General features: G+C 41.8%; 1 protein-coding gene across 24 annotated transcripts in view; it reads left to right on the top strand.

The window, feature by feature from the left end:
* PPFIBP2 (PPFIA binding protein 2) overlaps nt 1–20,455 on the top strand; it is a 154,684-nt gene that overhangs the window by 37,846 nt on the left and 96,383 nt on the right. For all 24 annotated transcript variants that reach the window (XR_013404050.1, XR_003722667.2, XM_077963550.1 and 21 more), the window contains one exon: nt 14,712–14,926. Coding sequence is in view for 22 of the 24 variants with exons in the window: in XM_077963550.1 (XP_077819676.1) it covers nt 14,712–14,926 (215 nt within the window). In the remaining 2 variants the exon portion in view is untranslated. The remainder of the gene's footprint in view (nt 1–14,711; nt 14,927–20,455) is intronic.

Here is a 20,455-nt window from a genome sequence, read left to right as displayed (position 1 = left end):
CATGAAAAGTCTAGACTAGCTTAGCCTCCCAGCCTACATCTTTCTCCTGTGCTGGATGCTTCCTGTCCCTGAACATTAGACTTCAAGTTCTTCAGCTTTAGGACGGTGACTGGCTTCCTTGCTCCTCAGTTTGCAGACGGCCTATTGTGGGACCTTGTGATTGTGTGAGTTAATACTACTTAATAAACTCCCCTTTATGTATATATATCTCTTATTAGTTCTGTCCCTCTAGAGAACCCTGGCCAATACAGATGTCATGTTCTAGATTAGGGTCTCTGATGCCTTACTGAGGAGAAAGAGTCAAGAAAGTGGATTTCCTAGCAATCCTTTTAGAGATACTGACCTGCGAGCTCCTTGGGAGCTTATGTGCATTGGGATAAGAGCCACAGGATCATTGCCTGAAAATGCCTGAGGCAGTCAGCACTTCAGAGCCTTCAGCCAAAGAGCAAAGGGGAGACTGAGCGAGCCCCTGTCAGACCTCTTCCATGGTTGTCAGGGAGGGATGAAAATACTGTCTTTTCTCTATGTGTTATCTTTGCTGCTTTGTCAAAGGCCATTTGATTATATTTTTGTGATACATATTCAGGTCTATTTTTGAGCTCTCTATTCTGTTTCATGGATTTATTTGTTTATTTTTTCTTTCACCAATACCACACTGTGTTGATTACTGTAGCTTTATAGTAAGTCTTGAAGTTGGGTACTGTCAGTCCTCCAACTTTATTCTTCAATGTTATGTTGGCTACCTTTTGCCTCTTCATATGAAATTTAGAGTCAGTTGTTTTTTTTTTTTTTTTTCTTTTTATCACAAAGTACCTTTCTGGGATTTTGATTGCGATTGCATTTAACTTAGATCGTGTTGGGAAGAACTGACACTTTCACAATATTGAATTTTTGAGCGATGAATCAGACTTCTAAAGAAAAGTAGCCTTGTATGGGGTCAGTACCTCTTTCTGCTTCCTGATTTCTCCATACAGGCATTCCTGAAATGACAGAGCCTCTGGGAAAATTCATTTTGTCTCTGAGAGACATTATGTGACTGGATCCTTAAGGCCTTGCCTTGACCCAGGATCTGCAATTGAGAATCTGGGATGTGTGTGGAGAGAGGGGCCCTAAGTGTGGGTTGTGTGAAACCCAGGAGACCTATTCTTCTGATCTTCCAGTACAAACTGCTCTGTCCTTCCATTCCTTAGTCCTCCATCTTGGAAGGTTCCATCTAGAAGGACTCCTGGGCTTCTCTGTCTGGAGCAGGTGTGAGAGTTTTATAGAGAGAAGACATTTTTTGCAAATTGGTTCTTTGCAGATTGGTAGGGAGGAATACCTGTAGCCAGACTACTTGTTTGAAATCCTAGCTCTACAACAAGTTACTTGCATGGTCTGTGCCTCAGTTTCCTCATATTTGAAATGAGAATAGTAATAGTACCCATCTTGGAGAGTTGCCTGTGTTAACACACGTAAGGTGCTTAGAACAGTGCCTGGCACATAGTAAGCACTATAAAATGTTAGTTCTTGATAGATTAATGAGGGACTAAAAATAATCTTTATCATGTTGAATCTTTTCTGGGACAGGGTAGCATTCTCATTTATTAAAGCTCTTATTTCACCCATCTGAGTTTTGTGGTTTTCACTGTATATGGCTTGTGCATCCATTGCTGGATTTGCCCAGGGTCTGCAAGATTGATACATAGTCTTCTGATTGCCCTCTGTGTCTGTTCTTGCTCCTTTATAGACTCTTTTCCACAGAGCTGCAGAGTAAACCTGAAAATGTAAATTAAGTCATATCACTCCTCTCTCCAAAACTCCTCAATGGCTTCCCATCTCAAGATAAAGTTTAAAACCCTTACCATGGCCAGCAAGGTCTTGGTATGACTTGGTTTTTGCAGCCCTTTATGCATCCCTTTTATGTTCCCAGGGCTTATCTCACTTTAACCATGCTCTTGCTCTCCCCTTTTCTGGAATGCCCTCCTCCAGATCTAGGCTTATGCTGAAATGTTACCATATCAGAAGGCCTTCCCTGACTGTGTCTATCATGCATTCCCACATAACTCTGTTCTTGTATCTTGTTTATACTTCTTTATAGCACTTATTTCCTGACCTATTACATTCATATTTGCCTCTTTGTTTATTGTCTGCCTCCTGCACCAGCATGTGAGTTTCTTAAGGATAGAGGCTCTGCCACTGTATCTCCAGTGCCTTAATTGGTGGTTTTAGGCATTTTAGTTAATAAGCATTTAATATATGCTAGATGTATTTTTTTTATTTGCTTTTGTGACTAGGATCTCCTTTTCATTGGTTAGGAGGTATACATATAGGTTTCTGTATACATCCTCTATCTGACTGCCTACTGAACTTCATTTATTTTCTCTATTTTCACCTTTGTTTCACTGATTCTTTTTGGAATAACAAATCATTTATTTATTTATTTATTTATTTATTTATTTATTTATTGGAAAACTAGTAGTTTGTATGTCCCGTGAACCATCCCTGAAGTAGTAACTGGCTCACGTAGATATTTGACAGGAGCTATTTGACACATTATTCAACATTGAGGTCTATGCTATTCTTGATAAAAATAATGATCATTCTTTTGAATGTCTTGTTGAGGGTACTTTTTCTCAAGATTGTTGAGGACACTTTTCCTCATTTTTATGATGGCATTAAAATGGCTGAGCCAAATTGGACCAAAGAGGTTAAGAATTTTTGTGGTTATTAATGTGGACTACAGAGTTGGATTGTAGGGATTTGAATCCCAGCTCAGCCATTTAGTGCTGGCTGTGGGATCTTTGGACAAATTGCTTAATTCTTCTGAGCCTCAATTTACTTATTGATAAAATAGCGGTAATAATAGTACCTGTCTCATATTATTGTGAGGGTTGAATTAATGCAAATAAGGCACCTAGAAAGTGCTGAATTGGTCCAAGTTATTTGTTTTATTGATACTAGCATTAAATTATTTTTACCCCCCAAGATCATACTGCTGAGATTTGAGTCCAGGGCCATCTGAGTCTCTTCCGGGCTCCTTTTATTCCTGGGCTGGTTTTTATGTTGATGCGTGGGGCTGTCTGTAAGAGAAAAGAATTAACAGAGGGAAGGATACTTTTCTCTTCTTGATCACAATCCCTAAGCCAAAGTGGTTTTGTTCTTGTCTCTCTTACATTATTTCTTCCAAACAAGGGTTCCTTTGCTTAAGGATGGCGCAGCTAAAGAAGTTGAAAAACTGTGACACCACATCATGATACCATAGATCCTGCAGAAATGACATTTTTGTGTGAACATTTAAATCTTCCTCTCTTTATTTATATTCTCTGATTAATTTCAGATTGCATGATGTCAAGTAGTGCCACCACCACTGCCAAAACACAACTGCTTTTCCATCAAAGTACTCAAGTACCCAAAGAGTGTGTTTTACCATGTATTTCAATGGAAAAAACCTTTATGGGCTCCCTGCACCTCCCAAATAGTAGCCACTTACACGAAAACAACACATTTTCCTACTAAAATGGATGTAATTTATTCAGTGATCACTAATAATCATATACTATGTAACAAGGAATTGCCTCTTATTAATTACAGTAGGCTAGGTTACTGTTTACTTTCCAAAACTCCTTCTAAAAGGAGTGCACTTTGGGCATGTGATATCAGTGTTTATGTAATTAAGCTTTTAGTGCAAAAAAATGTCCATCTCCTCCCCCATCAACTAAAAAAGTGCAAACAGTGCAGGATGATTATCACTCCTGTAAACAATCAGACCAGGAGTACTCTGAGAGGACATCCTAATGCGCAAGTGGTAATTACGCCCCTCCAGAGCCATAGTGTGATGGCCTTCATCTCAGGTGGTCAACGCTTGGGAGGTGTGAGAGACAGAAATTGGTTCTTGTAAATGCAAAAAGAAATGCCTTGTAAGCAGGACTATTAAATGAAACTCCTTGTAAAGTTGAATTCTTGAAATCTGAATGGCTGAATCCCAGGTGACTAGACTATACTAGAGTGGGACTATACTAGATTTGGACCTCAGGATTTTATATCAGAAAGTTGGGAAAGGGTGGCTGTTAAAGACTCTAGGACCTGTGTCAATAATGACTTGGTTCCAATATGAAAGACCATTATTATAGTTTTCAGTAGGATGTTAACCTTTGATCTAGTCTTCCTCCTGATTAGTCCCTGTGATTCTGCTTGCAAATTACACTGTAATTGAATTACACTGTTGACAATTGAAATTGAACTATATATTGCTTAATTACCTCCCTCTGGATGGCCCAGAGCAACTGCCACAGACACTAATTTTGCATGGGGCTTAATTTGTGAACTGACAGGTTCAGTGGCTACTTTGTCAGGCCACTTCTGGCAGGGGACCAGAGAGCCACGTGGTCAGGACACAGAGGGCCACTTATTCCTCTTGGCTGTGCAGGAGGTTACTCATGCAGTTATGTACAAGCAGTACTCATTGAGGAGGAATAGTTAAGAGGAGTCTGTTTTATGACAGTTAAAGAGGTTGCCCTGTCAGCTGCGGCCATTCTGCCAACTCTGATTAGCGTCTGGGTTTGTAAAAAGAAAACAACAAAAGATTGTGCAGGGGCAGAGAAAGTTCTGATCAAGACCAAGATTCTTCACGTCGGCCTATGAATGAAGTCAGCTGTGGTGCTGAAGGCTGTTGAGACTATACTCTGAACAGTCCTTAACTGGTCTTATCCCGGCTTCTCTGAGGTGGAGCCTCATATAGCAGTCATCAGTAACAGACTCACTGTTTCCCATTGCGGGGTGGGAGAGCCCTGCTAGGACTTTGTTCAGAAGAGCTGGAGTGGGGGTTTTAGGAGTGTCTAAGGGGCAGAGCTATTAAAGACTGCCATTTGTATGAAGAGGTCAAAACTGCTACTGGGGCACCCACTGTTTGACAGCCCTCATTCCATTTTTCCCTCACTGGTAGACCCCATCTCCCAGTCCTTTATGGAACTGTGCCTTGTTTTCCATTCTCTGAAAGAGTGGATAAGGCTGGAACTATGTGTTCCTTAAATATTTGCTATAGTTGTAGGTATAGGAACTGAGCTGCAAAACTGTGTGGGCATCATGTATTCTTGTTTGAAGATTTTTTTCTTGTAATGGTGTGGACGGGCTTTCTTAATTGAGTCTTGGCAAGTTAAGTTTTTCTAGAAATGTGTCCATTTTACTGAGGCTTTCCATTTTGTTAGCATCAAGTTGGCCTTTATATTTTATCTAAAATACTTTCTTAGATTAGAATTATTCTTTAATGTTTGATAGAATTAACATATAAAAGCATTTGGCCTGGTGTTTTCTGTGTGGAAAAAAATTTAAACTACGATTAAATTTCTTTATAAGAGGGCTGGGCGCGGTGGCTCACGCCTGTAATCCCAGCACTTTGGGAGGCCGAGGCGGGCGGATCACGAGGTCAGGAAATCGAGACCATCCTGGCTAACACAGTGAAAAATTAGACGGGCGTGATGGCAGGCACCTGTAGTCCCAGCTACTCGGGAGGCTGAGGCAGAAGAATGGCATGAACCCGGGAGGCGGAGCTTGCAGTGAGCTGACATCGCGCCACTGCAGTCCAGCCTGGGCGACAGAGCCAGACTCCATCTCAAAAGATAAAATAAAAATAAAATAAATAATACTTGACTCTTAGAATGCTTTAATTCCCATCACTGCCCCATCTTCCACATTATTTTTGTTTAGTATTCTAGTATCTTTATTTATATTCTCCAAATTATTGTTGTTTAAATTGGCAGCGTTTTAACAATTTTAACAACCTCTCCAATCATAGTTGATTCTTTCATCCTGCTGCTTTTTTTGCATGATATAGTTTTCTTCCTTAAAATTTGATAGTCTGTGAGTAATAGATTGTATTAGTTGTCATTTGAAAAATGTCCTTAAATGTTCCTAATCTTGAATGATAGTTTATCTTATACAGGCTTGTAGGTTGGGCACTATCCATAGGTATTATTTTGTGGTCACAGGGATTTATTGCTAATGAGAAGTCTGGCAATCTGTATCTGTCTTCTGTCTCTGGTTGTTTTTAAACTTCCTGTTTATCTTTGGTGTTCTTCAGTTTCACTGTCTTGTTTCTTCGGTGGATTTGTTTTGATGTATTATTCTTGGGACTCAGTGAGTGTCTTTAAACTGAGAGGACTCAAGTTTTCCATTCTGAAAAATTCATAGCCATTTTATTTGTTGCCTCTGCTTCATCCTCTGTATTCTTCTGGAATTCCTGAAGAATTGTGTTGGACTTTGTCATTCTTTTTTAATTCCATGCTTGCTACTCCTCTTTTATATTTTTCACTTGTGTCTCTGTATGCAGCATTCTTCAGATCTATCTTCCTCTCCAATAATTCTCTCATCTGCTATTTAACCTGTTCATTTAATTTTTAATTTGTTTCGCTGCATTCTTTATTTTGGTTTGTATTTTTTTTTTCAAATTTTCCTATTTTTTAAAATCATGCTTTCATTTTCTTTAAGGTTTTTATTTCTTCCTTTTCTCCTTTAATTACATAAAACATATGAAATATGCCCAAATATTCCCAAATAGACAAAATATTTATTCATAATATTCATGTATTGATTTAGTTATATGTTTAAGCACTAATTAAAAGGCTTTCAGTAATTCAAAATGATATGTTAATTTATGAACTTCTTGTCTCATTGGCACTTGGTTTTTTCTTTTTTTTGAGACAGAGTCTTGCTCTGTTGCCCAGGCTGGAGTACAGTGGCGTAATCTTGGCTCACTGAAACCTCCACCTCCTAGGTTCAAGCAATTCTCAGCCTCCTGAGTAATTGGGATTACAGGTGCCCGCCACCATTCCTGTCACTGGCACATCTGATGAAATAATTTTATTCAAGCTTTTTATACTTATCTTTGTTTCTATCATTATAAGAGCTCTTTTTGAATAATCCTAGCATTCTAGAGCAGTTGTAGAGCATTTGAGGATGCAGATTCCTATTTGTAGGTCTGGGATGGGATCTGAGACTCTGTATTTCTAATGAACTCTCAGGTTTTGCTATTGCTACTCATGTGGACCCCACTTTTAAGTGGCAAGGTTTTAGAACACACCATCCTTACTTGGAAGTTGTTTTAAATACAACACTTTTAAAATTCACATATGATGCTGTCATCAGCTATTTCATCTCATGCCAAAGAACTCCATTTACATAGTAAAAGATTAGATTTTAAAAGTTTATCTTGTTTATATGTCTTAATTGTACAACATATATATTTTGCATGAATGAAGATAAGCTAAGTTATGTTGCGGTGAGAAACACAAAGGTTTACTTCTTGTGCACATTGCAAGTTCTCTGAGATCTGCCAAGAGCCCTGGTCCTTATCATCTTCACTTGAACACAGGCTGATTGAGTCTCCACTATTGCCAGGAGTCAGGGAAGGTGGAAGAGATATGGGGAATTGTGTACTGGCTCTTAGACTTTCTCCCAGTGATACACATAGTTTCTGTTTATTGGCCAAAGGAAGTTATGTGACCATGCGTGACTTCAAGGAACAGAACTGTAAGCCTACTAAGAATGCAAGCAGAGGAGAACAAAATACCTGAACAACCCCAGTCACTACCACATACATACCTATGTGTTTTCAAAAGCAATCATTAAAAGGCTTTCAGCCGGGTGTGGTGGCTCACGCCTTTATCCCAGCACTTTGGGAGGCGGAGGCAGGCAGATCACAAGGTCAGGAGTTCGAGACCACCCTGGGCAATATGGCAAAACCCCGTCTCTACTAAATACAAAAATTAGCCAGGCGTGGTGGTGCGTGCCTGTAGTCCCAGCTACTCAGGATGCTGAGGCAGGAGAATCACTGGGAGGTGGAGGTTGCAGTGAGCTGAGATCGTGCCACTGCACTCCAGCCTGGGTGACAGAGAGAGACTCTGTCTCAAAAAAATAAATAAATGAAAATAAGAAAAGAAAAGGCTTTCAATGAAATCCTATAACACTTGCATTGTATGTGGTCTTATCCTCAAAAATAATTACTACATCTTCATTAAATTTTGGTTTTCTTCCTTAAAATAAAAATTCTCAGGTGACCTCTATAACCATCAAAGCTAGACTTGATTGAGGTGATCTGCTAGTGCCATGGTTTCAGCTTAAGCATCATTTTAGTGTCACCTGGAAAACTTTTTATTACCCCAGGTCACACCTCAGACCAATTAAATTAGAATCCCTGGAGGAGGGCCCAGGCATCTGTAGTTTGTAAAACTGCTCAGGTGACTTCAGTGAGCATTGAAAGTTGAAAACATTTGTGCTACTCTGAATACTTCATTGCTCAAAATGAAATAGAATGCCCCAAAGAGAAACTTTAGGCTTGACTGTAAGTTGAATTACCCTTTTCTGAGAAATTTGGGGGATAAATCTTGCCTTATATTTAGGCATATCCAGTATTAGTGGTTTATTGTGCCTTCTAAATTGTCCTGTTAATCCCAGGTTTTAGGGTACACGTTTTCTTTATTTATTGTTTTTGTTCTATTTTGATTTGTTTCCCACTGTGGTTGTAATTTTTTTTACAGGGGATAATTGCGGGGAATGTGTGTAGAGTGTGGAAATGAGCCTCCTGGGAGATTTTGCATTTGCTAATGCTGGGCTTTAGGTGTTGCACTATTCTGGACCATTTTGTGTGCATGTATGTTGATTTCTGGTTTGGGGTTTCAGTAGTAAGTGCATAGTAGAAATTTGGCACTATACCAGTAGTATGCAGAGGCCTGTAGGTTTGATGTCCCACTGGGGGTGAGGGAGGGTGTATATACGTGGTATTATAAACACGTAGGGGGCCCCTTAGCATACTGCAAGCTTCCCTGCCGTTGGGTGAAATTTTTCAGACCCCTTTATGAAATAGGCAATACTTCGGGGTACTTTCTTGCTATAGGGGTCTCACTTTCAACTTACTGCTTTCACTGGAGACATTAAAACCTCAAGCCCCAACCTCGGTTCCTCCCTATAGCTGGGTATTTTGCCCCGGGCTACTGTAGAGTCAGCTTGAATTAATTTCACTGTTGAGTTCGCTCTGTTTCTGGTACCCAAGGTTTTTACTGTCTTTCAAGCTTGGCTCCACACTTAAAAAATAAAAATGAAATAAAGGTGTTATCTTTTTCAGCTTTTCTGTTTGTTCATTGTGGGTAACAGGGACTCCTGGCAGTTGAGTCTGTCCTGTTTCCAGAAGGCTCCCCGTTAAGCAGTACATGGCTAGCTTACCAAGAAGCCTGCTCTGGGATTTTCTGAAATGATTGTTCTGTGGAAATACTACCAGGTTTTCCCCCCTTTCACTAATGCAATTATGGAGAGAGGGAAAGCTAATCAATAGCACAAGGAAGAAACCTGTCTGGGTTTACTCACTTCATTTCCTGACCAAATAAAGGCCTGAATTCTTCCATATTGTCTAGCATCCTGTGGGGACTTTCAGAGAGCAAGAGAACCTACAGTCCCTGTGCAAACTAAATGTCAAACTTGAATGTCTCACTTACATTCAACAAATTTAAAGTTTAAAACAAATTGTTATAAAAGTAATGAAAATACTGTCAACATTTGTGTATTTTTCTGTATATATACACCGTATACATATATTTATAATTTTTTTTTACTGAATAAGGCAAGTATTTCCCCATGTTATTGAGTCTTTAGATAATTGTTTTTTATATAGCTATATGAATCATATTCTTTGTTTCAGAAGTTATTTAAACATTCAGCAATTTGGGGGGATTTTTGCCCTACTTTTTGAAAATTAAGATGCTGCTGAGATGATTCTTATATATTAATCTTTGACTACATGTCTGGTTATATTTCCGTAGGTTAACTTTCTAGAATTGGACTTGCTAGGTCAAAAGCCATGAATATTTTTCCTGTATCTTGCCAAATTGCTTTTCAGAAAGATTAGGCTGGTCTTTGTGTCTAGTAACAGTGTATGAGGGTACCCTTATGAATAGCATACGAGCTTGCCAACATTAACTATCATTGCATTTGCATTTTCAACAATTTGCGTAGGTGAAAATTGAATATCATTTTTAAATGTTCTATTTACTAGTGCAAAAACATTTTCTTTCCATATTTTTAATTTTTACTTTTGTTTCTTAATTCTAGAATTACCCACATAAGAACCTTGTGCCTGTTTTATGTGTGAGAAGTGAATTGGGGATTTTTTTTATTGATAGATAAGGTCTCTCTTTTTTTTTTTTTCAATGAAGGCTGTACTGAGCTTTTGTTGTAATTGATATGAGTAGGTTTTTTTTTTTTTTTTTTTTTTTTTTTTTTTTTTTTTTTTTTTTTGAGACGGAGTCTCGCTCTGTCACCCAGGCTGGAGTGCAGTGGCGCAATCTCGGCTCACTGCAAGCTCCGCCTCCCGGGTTCACGCCATTCTCCGGCCTCAGCCTCCCGAGTAGCTGGGATTACTGGGGCCTGCCACCATGCTTGGCTAATTTTTGTATTTTTAGTAGAGACAGGGTTTTGCCATGTTGGCCAGGCCAGTCTCGAACTCCTGACCTCAGGTGATCTGCCCGCCTCGGCCTCCCGAAATACTAGGATTACAGGCATTAACCACCACGCCTGGCCTTACAAGTAGGTTTTTCAGGCTATAATTTGTCTTTTAATTTAATTGTGTTTTTAATATTCCAGAAGTTAATTTTACGTAGTCAGATTTATTGTTCTTTTATGTCTTGCTCAATTGCTCTTGTGCCTATAAAATCTTCCTCTAACTCAGTTTTGATCTATCTTCTCTTTGTATTTCTAGTTCAGTTTTTTAAGCATATAATCCTTGTCTGTCTAAATTTTATTTTTGTGTATGGTATAGAATAAAGATCTTATTTTTTTCTGTGAGAGTAATTCTAGTAACATATTTTAGCAGTGCATGGCAAGTGTCTCTTGATTGTACTTCTCAGAATATTCTCAGCTATTTTTATTGGTTAGTTATTTTACTGTGTAACATAAATTACCCCAAACATAGCATCATACAATAACAAACATTTATCATCTGTTTCTATCTGCCAGGAATTCAGGAGTGGTTTAGTTGGGTGGTTCTGGCTTAGGTCTTTTAAAGGGTTATAGTTAAGATATTAGCTGGGGCTACAGTCATCTGAAGGCTTCTCTGGGGCTGGAGCAGCAATCCTTAACCTTTTTGGCACCAGGGAACGGTTTTGTTGAAGACAGTTTTTCCATGAACCTGGAGGGTCGGGGGAAAGTTTCAGGATGAACCTGTTCTACCTCAGATCACCAGGCATTTGTTAGATTCCCATGAGGAGTGAGCAACCTAGATCCCTCGCATGCACAGTTCACAATAGGGTTCGCGCACCTATGAGACTCTAATGCCACCAGTGATCTGACAGAAGGTGGAGCTCAGGTAGTAATGCTCATTGGCCCACTGCTCACCTCCTGCTGTGTGGCCCAATTCCTAACAGGCCATGGACTGGTACCAGTCTGTGGCTGGGGTTGGGAACACCTGGGCCGGAAGATCCCTTCCACAGTGGCTCACTCATATGGCCATTGGTAGAAGGGCTCAGTTCTTTGATGTCTGCTGACAGGTAGCCATATTTCGTCACCATATGGACTTTTCCGTAGGGATGATTGAATGTCCTTATATCATGGCAGCGGCCTTCCCCTAGAGCGAGTGGCCTGATATAATAAAGCAGAAGGAGTCACAGTGCTTTTTATAATCTAGCCTTGGAAGCAACGTTCCATCATTTCTGTCATATTCTACTGGTGACACGGAGCAACCATGATATAATATCCACAAATTACGAACATTAAGAGGAATGGGTCACTGACGGCTTATTGGAAGCTGGTTACCAAACTCTTCCTCTGAGAAGAAATTTAGAATTGTATCTCCTTTTGTGTAGATGCTTATTCAATATCATTTTGTCATTTGCATCCCAAAGCCCAATGGTGGCATCTGGAAGTTTCTTCTTCCCTTAGTTTTCTGCCCTGTAACCTTATCTGATTAAATTTAAAATCAAGTGGAGTTTGTCGTCTGAGGCTTTTCTGTCACTGTCATTACCACTAGCTCAGGGACAAAATATTTATCTTTTCACTTCCCTCATCTAGTATTTATTGACTATTGGTTTTGATAAAGTAATAAAAGAAATATAAGTTGCAAAGAAATATAAATTAAAGTTTTTATACATATATACACATATGCCTGTAAAACTTGGCACAGATATACATGTACTCACATACATGTACACACACACACTCTGAATAGTAGGAAAGAATCTCAAAGCTTTAGGGCAGAGAGGGTCCCAGAGAAAGGAAGAGACTTTTCCAAGGCCACACAGTGGTATAAAGTTAATGAAAACCCAGATCTTCCATCCACCTTTTAGCCTGACTCATTCTTCCTACATTTATGAAATACTTAAAATGAAACTGAATGGCTACGTGTTTGAAATTCGTGTATACAGAATGGAGAGGGATTACTCAGCAATGATTTGGAGATTGAAGGTCTTGCTCTGCTTCTGTCCATTTTCTTCCTTGAAGTTTGGCTGTGGCTCTTCCCAGTCCGCTCTTAATTGGATTTGTAGGAGCCAGAAAGTGCTGAGCACACATCACAGTGGTGGGTAATTGGGCAGTTTCCTGGCTCCCCAGAGCCTCTGACTTGTTTGTGGATTGTGATCCATGATTCCCTGTATCATGCATTTTCAGAAAGCAAACTGGCAATCAAATGGTAATTGTTTCCATCTGTGTGGATTTCTCATTCCCAAGACTGCCTGGCAAGGAGGAGGTTGGCTCTGAGAAGAGTAAAGGGACCTGGAAATTGGACGTCAGGCCTGCAGCATACCATGGATGCGGTGGCCCCAAGCTCACATTTTCCAGTAGAGTCCTAATTTCAAATCTTTCATCCGGTTGGCCTTATAAATAATCCAAATGCCCTAGAAATTCCACCACCTAAACCATAGTTTCTAAAGTGTTTACTGCTGAAAGAAGCACAGACTTCCTTTGTTAGACTGTTGCCCCAGTTTTGATTTGAAAAATATATCCCTGAGCTTATGGAAAGGAGATTTTTGCTGCTGCTGCTGCTGCTGCTGCTGCTGTTAAATGGGTGTAAGAATGGTGGAACAGGCTGGACACAGTGGCTCACATCTGTAATCCCAGCACTTTGGGAGGCCGAGGTGGGCGGATCACAAGATCAGGAGATCGAGACTATCCTGGCTAACACGGTGAAACCCTGTCTCTACTAAAAAATACAAAAAATTAGCTGGTGTGGTGGTGGGCACCTGTAGTCCCAGCTACTTGGGAGGCTGAGGCAGGAGAATGGTATGAATCCGGGAGGCAGAGCTTGCTGTGAGCTGAGATCGCGCCACTGCACTCCAGCCTGGGCAACAGAGCGAGACTCTGTCTCAAAAAAAAAAAAAAAAAAAAAATGGTGGAACAGTCAAATTTGGGGCTTATCAAATTAGAAAGAGCTGACCCAATATACCAGATCTCTGAGGACGTTGAAGCACTCTCTCTCCAGATACTCGTTCAGGTATATGTGCAGGCATTTGGTCAGATTCCTTTTCAGTGTCTACTGGGTAGAGTGCATGATGCTGGGAACTCGGCTAAATGTAACATGGACCATGGACTCTCTCAGAGACTCCACAGCCCACAATAAAGAGATAAGGTATGGAGATATATATAAATACAAATTTAAGAACATATAGAGATATATAGGGAATATGAAGATCTCCCAACTGGGAAGATCCAGAAAGATTCCAGTTCACTAAACCCTCACCAAAATGAATATAGTAATTGTCATCTATTGCTGTGGGATAAGCCAAACCAAACATATTGGCTTAAAACTACCATCGTTTCCTTGTAATTTCATGATTTGAGTAGCACTGCAGGTGTGTCTCCTCCCTGTTCCACATGGTGTCAGCTAGGGTGGCTCTTGGGGGCTGGAAGATCCTGGATGGCTTCATTCACATGTCTGTCACTACAGCTGGGAGGGCTAAGAAAGGTGGGGCTGTTTTTCTAGCAGGGTAACTGGGCTTTGTTACATGGTGGTTTAGGGTCAAAGAAAGAGTGGAACCTGTTAGACCTCTTAAGGCCCAGGCCCAGAGCTGGTACAGAGTCACTTCCATTGCATTCTGTTGATCAGAGCAAGTCACCAAGCCAGCCCAGAGTCAAGATCCATCCCTTTATCAGAGGAGTGGAATGCACACACAGGAATAGAGGAATCTCTGATGGCCAACTGCAATCTATGACATTAATATAAAGAAAAAAAATATTCTAAAAGCTGAAGAATGAGATCTTACTGCCTAAACTAGCAGTTTGTGGTCCCTAGTGAGGACTGGCTGTGCTTTCCCAGTTGTCTAAGTGTGTGAGCTTCATATGTCAGTCCCAAAGGGTATGGTCATCCACCTCTGCATGCCTCTTTTTACACTGTCCAGCCCAAGATTAGATAAAGATGATTTCTGGAAAGTTTACATTGTGAGTGATTCAGCTGGGGTCGAGGTGGCCTTCCAGGTTTCTTTATTTAAAGATGGGGTCTCACTCTGTTGCCCAGGCTGGAGAGTAGTGACTATTCTCAAGCCTGATACTGTGCACTATAGCCTGGAACTCCTGGACTCAAGTGATCCTCCTGCTTCAGCCTCCCAAGTAGCTGAGACTACAGGCATGCACCACCATGCCCAGCTCACTCCCAGCTTCTTATCTGTCCCTTTCACCTTTTTTTCACCACCTTTGCCCTTTACTAGTTCCTTGCCCATGGTGTCCACCCTTCTTACTGAGTTTCCACCTCTCTCTCGTTGCAGGCACTAAAACAGGTGCAGATCTTAGTGATGGTACTTGTGAGCCTGGACTGGCTTCCCCAGCCTCATACATGAACTCCTTTCCGGTGCTCCATCTCATCGAGGACTTGAGGCTGGCCTTGGAGATGCTGGAGCTTCCTCAGGAGAGAGCAGCCCTCCTGAGCCAGATCCCTGGCCCAACGGCTGCCTACATAAAGGAGTGGTTTGAAGAGAGCTTGGTGAGTAGTCCCGTGGCCTGATTGGGAACTACTGGGGAATGTAATGGTGCAGCCCATGGAGTGCCCCTACTGACTGGGGCTGTTGACTCATCTGTACACCTTCTAGCCTTTTCTTCCATCCCACTTTAGCCAACGCTGCAGGGTGGCCCTTCTTATCAAGGAGTATAGAGCCCAGTCAAGGGACTTAAGCTATGTCCTCTGCCCTTCCGTGGTCCACAGTCTCTCTCTCCTGAGGAAATCCAGGGCTAGAGAAGGACAAACATTGACGATTTCACACATACACACATACACCCTCGAATTACAAGTACTGCTTATTGAGTTCTAATCCCTGGCTGGTGTCTCTCCCCTCAGCTAGATCCCACTACCCCTTATTTCTTACCACAAACAAAAGACTGGTTACCTCATTGATTTAAAAAAAAGCGTGACAAATTTCTTAGGAGGAAATGTTTTCTTATTTTTGCATTTCTTTGTTTGGTAAAAAGGCTAAACTTTTAAAAATTAGTTTATTCGTATTCCTCTGTATGGTCTCTAAACTTTTGATTCTATCCTATCTGGAAAAAGAATGCATTTCCCATATACATATTCACATGCAGCATTTTATTTTTGACACAGGGTCTTGCTCTGTCACCCAAACTGGAGTGCAATGTGGCTTGATCATGGCTCACTGCAGCCTCGACCTCCCAGGCTCAAGGGAATTCTCCCAACTCTTGCTCCCAGAAGTGCACCGCCACACCTGGCTAATTAAAAAAAAAAAAAAAAAATTGTGTGTGTGGAGATGGGGTTTCCATATGTTGCCCAGGTTGGTCTTGAACTCTTGGCTCAAACAATCCACCCACCTTGGCCTCCCAAAAGTGCTAGGATTATAAGCATGAGCCACTGCACCTAGCCAGTATTTCACTAGTATACCTAAATTATAAAAATACCACAAAACAGAATTTTGAAGTTTTTTATTTGTATGAATTTGTGAGGTACATGTGAAATTTAGTTACATGTTATATAACACATAGTGATCAAGTCAGTCAGGGTATTTAGGGTATCCATTGCTCACCAAAATAGAGTTTTAAAGGATAGATTAAAAAATAGTTCCAATATTTTTCCCTATACACTCAGAAATCACCTTGAGCCTCTTGGGTGCGCCTCTCCCACTCTAGTCTATTCGTATTCTGTGCTGTTGTTTTCTATTAGGATTTTAGTGTTTTTCTTATCTATTTGAATGAACTTTTATTAGCCGTTTGCTTTATTTGTAGCATATATTTTCCTCACTCTGTTTTTAAATGTTTAGGGAACTTTCTGAGACATAAAATTTTAACCAACTGTACTTCACTCTATCAGTCTTTCCTATTTTGGTTTCTTGTTTTCCTTTTGGCCCTAGCAAGGCCTTTCCCAACCTCAGAACAAATAACTATTCACCTGTATCTCCCTCTAGTAAGTTTATGGTTTGATTATTTTATGGTTAACTCTAGTCCATCAACAATATTTTTTAGTGTTTGGTATAAACAACGAATCTAACTTTTAAAACAGTTTTTGGAAATTTATTAAAAATATTTTTTGATCCAAAGGCAGTTGACATGGTTGTTTTTTTTCAAGATGCATTGGTAGAAAACAGCTTGCATTCAGATTTGCAGTTTTGTCTTGGGGTTATTTACAATGGTTTAGGGCATGCCTGCCTTTGAAGAGATTTCCCTAAAAGTGATTGCTTTCATAAATCTTCTAGAGTAATTATGGACATCACTAACCTATGAATGGGGAAGCAAGTACTTTTAGGGGGTCAGAAGTTCATATAAACATTCCAAGATGTAAGAGCTGTATGTTAAAGTTTTTATTCTGGACAGAGATAGCCTGTCTGTATTTTAGATCTTGCAGACCTAAAGTCATTTTACAATCGGCACATCCACATTCCACACAAGGTCTTAATCTGTATGGAAATAAAATTCAGACTGGTGAGCAAACTCATCGCGGGCTTTAGATTGACACTTTTAGTTAGAAGTTATTGCTGCTCAAATTTTGGTCTCTGGCTCAGCAGCTTTCTTATCCCCTAGTAGCTTGTGAAAAATGCAGAATATGGACCCCATCTCACACTTGTTGAACCATCTCCAGGTGACTCATAAGCACATTAAAGTTTAAGAAGCACTGCTTTCAACCATGGAGACTCAGTTGAATTATTTTTTTAGAATCCCATGTGGATTAGGATTGGAATTGGAACTAATAAGACGGTTTGAAGGATTAGGCAGCACTGCCCAGCGCCTTCTCATGCGTGATGTCTGTGCATCCCTTGCATATTTGCTCCCTTCTCCTCTGTAGACACACTGGCATTGTTACACACCTAGAGTTCCTGCTTGGCCATGACACTGGCCTGACATGGTCCAACTCTGTCTTGTGGCATCTATATCAGTTGGGATACTTTTTCCAGTAAAATGATGTAAACAATAACAAGATAGACCACTAACAAGATGTACAGAAGACAGACAGTCACAGGGTTAAATAAGTGGCTCTGAGTGACCTCACAGACACTGGTTCTTCCCATCTTTTTGCCCTGCCATCCTCAAGGGGTGGTTTTTGCTCAGGCACATCCCCTAATAGTCACAAGATGGCCACTAGAACCGCAGGCAGCATGTCCTTACAAGACACAACTATACAACTATGTGCAGAGGTAGAGAATCGTTTCTTTAGTATGTTTTTGTTGTTGTTGTTTTTAATCAGGAGGGAAACTCTCTGCAACCCTCTAGCAGACTTCCCATTTAGCCGCAGTGGCCAGGATTTATTCACCTGTGCATACCCTAGCTGCAAGGGAGGCTGGGGAAGCAAGTATTGGCACTTCCATCTGCCATACAGGGAGGTGGCCTCTGTCAGAAAGGAATGATGATAGAGTGGGGGAAAGTGAGTGGCCCTCAGGAAGACAGCTCAGAGTGACTGCCACAAACTTCTGTTAGGTTTGAGTTTACTCTTGTTGACTGACAAATTCTTTCCATGTTTTCTCAATATGTTTTCTTTTTAAACTCAAGTTTCTAAGGAAAAGAATCTGATTGACCCAGTTAATTATTTTTGAGCGAAGTCCTCCAGATCAATGAAGAAGTGTTAAGTGTAAAAGAAACAGGCATTAAAGACTTTTAATTTATTCACAGCTATGGATGCACACCTTAGATCAGGTGTCTACCCCAGAGTGAATCAACTGTTAGCAGAGGGGAGGGATTACGTAGTGGAAAATGTGGTCTTGTACTGCTGCTGCTCATCTGGGACTGCAGACCTTCTGGCACTGGGGCATCTGTGGTCCACCAGAAGAATGGACTGCTGAGAAGCAGGGGTAGATGTGGAGGAGTGGTCCATAGTTAGAATAGGACAAATAGCAGATTAGTCCTGGGCTCTCTCTTTTATGTCTTACATGGAAAGGACACTCCTAGTCCTAGTGCCTCCTATTGGGCAGCTGTTTCTTTGTGGCAGGGCTGGTTCCTCTTCTGCTGGGTCCTGGCAGAGCTGAAGCACAGCTGGGCCAGCACAGTCGGCAGCAGTAGGAGTGCTGTTGGCCAGGACTCTGCCTGGAGATGGGTATAAAACAGAGCAGACTCGTTGTAAAGGCCAAGTGGAGCAGACCTGCCCAGGAGTCAGTGGCACTCGGTTGTGAGAGAGTTTCCCATGCTCTGGGGTCTAAACTAGCATCCTGCCCCTTGACAGTAGGTATAATGAGGAGAAGTGGGCTCCGGGCCTAGAAGGGCATGTGCGAGGCTTTCTTAATGGGGACACCCTCTGGGGCCTCAGTGAGGCAAGGAACAAAGGGCCTGGATTCCCTTGGTCTAGGAGCAGTATTTCCTCTGGAAAGCTGGTGAATGAGGACCTTGTATAGAGGGTATCTTGGGGTCTAAGATGAGCTGGGACCTGGCCTGCAGAGGAAGTATTTGGGAGGCTGTCCTGCCTGTGGTGCAGCAGAGCAGTGTTACCCTTAGGAGATGGGAAGGTGGTCCTTTATAACTGGAAGACAGAGCCAAGCTCAGGGTCAGTGCTCATGAAGGATGCAGCTGAGGCCTTGGCTGGAAGGCTGAGGCAGCTCTGTTGTGATGGGAACAGAGCTGAGTTCCAGAAAGGGGCATCCTCCTTCTTCTCTGTTTACTATGGTGAAATGTAGGATGATGCCCTCAGGAGGGTGTGGTTATTTCAGGTCAGGAGCCCCAGAACCCCACAGGTGGTCCTGAAGCCCGGAAATGGAAGCAGTGCTCATCAGTGGCCCTGGCATGTACTGACATGTACTCATCAGTGGCCCTGGCATGTGGTACCTGGCCCGGGCAAGAAGGAGCTGGTACAACTGTGACCACTTCCAGGATTTTGGCTGTGCCTTGAGTGGGGCTTTCCCATAGTCTGAAAGGGGTGTCTCTACCCCTCCACACCTGCTTGGCTTGGCTGGGTGGTTGGCTGCATAGATCTACAGCTAGGTTGGGTGGTGGAAACCTTAGACAGGTTAGCCAGCAGATTCAAGTGGGCTCTACAGGGCTGGGAATAGCCAGTTAGCTGGGAGGAGTAGACCTAGGCTGGTACACAGTGTTGATTCGTGTCCCAGGTCTTTGGGTGATGCCCAGAAGATACCAGAGCCAGTAGAGTCTCCATATGAAGTAGCTATGGGTGCTTCTCTAACAGTATGTTATGTATACCCTTCATCTCCTACCTGCCAGCCAGTCTGTTCTGCTGTTTAGCACACTGGGTATGGGCCAAGGAGATTCTCAGTGAAGTTTCAAGATGAAGCCAGAGAAGGGGTAGGCAAACCCAGCAGCAAAGTGAAGGCAAGTCAAGGAAGAGCTCAGGCTCAAGGGTGAGGGGTGGTTGGCAGAGAACCCATAGAAGGGTTATACTGTAGGCCCTGTTTAGAACTGGGGTACATGGAACCCAGCAGGAACCCAGGCTTTTCTTTGCAAGGTTGCAAGAGTCCTGGTCAGTGTGCTTGAGTAGGTGAAAGCAAATTGAACCAGGGTGAGGGAGTATGGAAGGTAGGAAGGAGTTAAAAGGCCAGGGTTCTACCCTGGCCCTACTACTCATATGAGCCTCTTTTTCACTTCTCTGGGACTCAGTTTCCCTACTGGAAATGACAGCTGAGTTTGAAAGTGTCTGCAAGATCTGGCCAAGCATTCCAATTCTGCAGTTTGTTCTAGGAGCTATATGGAGTGGTCTCTTTGTAAGCACCGCCTTTGCCTCCCTCAGTCTTGACCTCTTGAGTTCCAAAGTGTGGAGACAGGTTAGGATCCTCTCAGTTTACTGCTGCCCTTATGTTAGAGCTTGACGGAGGCCCACATCTCAACAGTGGAGAGACAAATCTGTTTACCATATTGAAAAACCTGAAGAATTGCCCTCCTGAATGAGCAGCCTCTGCTGGCCCCAGCTGGGTAAGTGCTCACCTCTGACAGCCCAGCAGTCAGTTCAGATGCCCTCAGTTACCTTTTTAACTAGTTTCCCAAAAAACAAAGAAACCCAGACCCAGGCTGGGGAGCACAGCCACCCGCCTTCTCAGCTCCAAACCACCTTGTCACAGATGGCAGCTTCTTCAGCTCC

Source organism: Macaca mulatta, chromosome 14, assembly GCF_049350105.2.
Source record: "Macaca mulatta isolate MMU2019108-1 chromosome 14, T2T-MMU8v2.0, whole genome shotgun sequence".
NCBI lineage: Eukaryota > Metazoa > Chordata > Mammalia > Primates > Cercopithecidae > Macaca > Macaca mulatta.
Note: the sequence above shows the minus strand (reverse complement) of the source record. Positions and strands in the feature narration are given on the sequence as shown.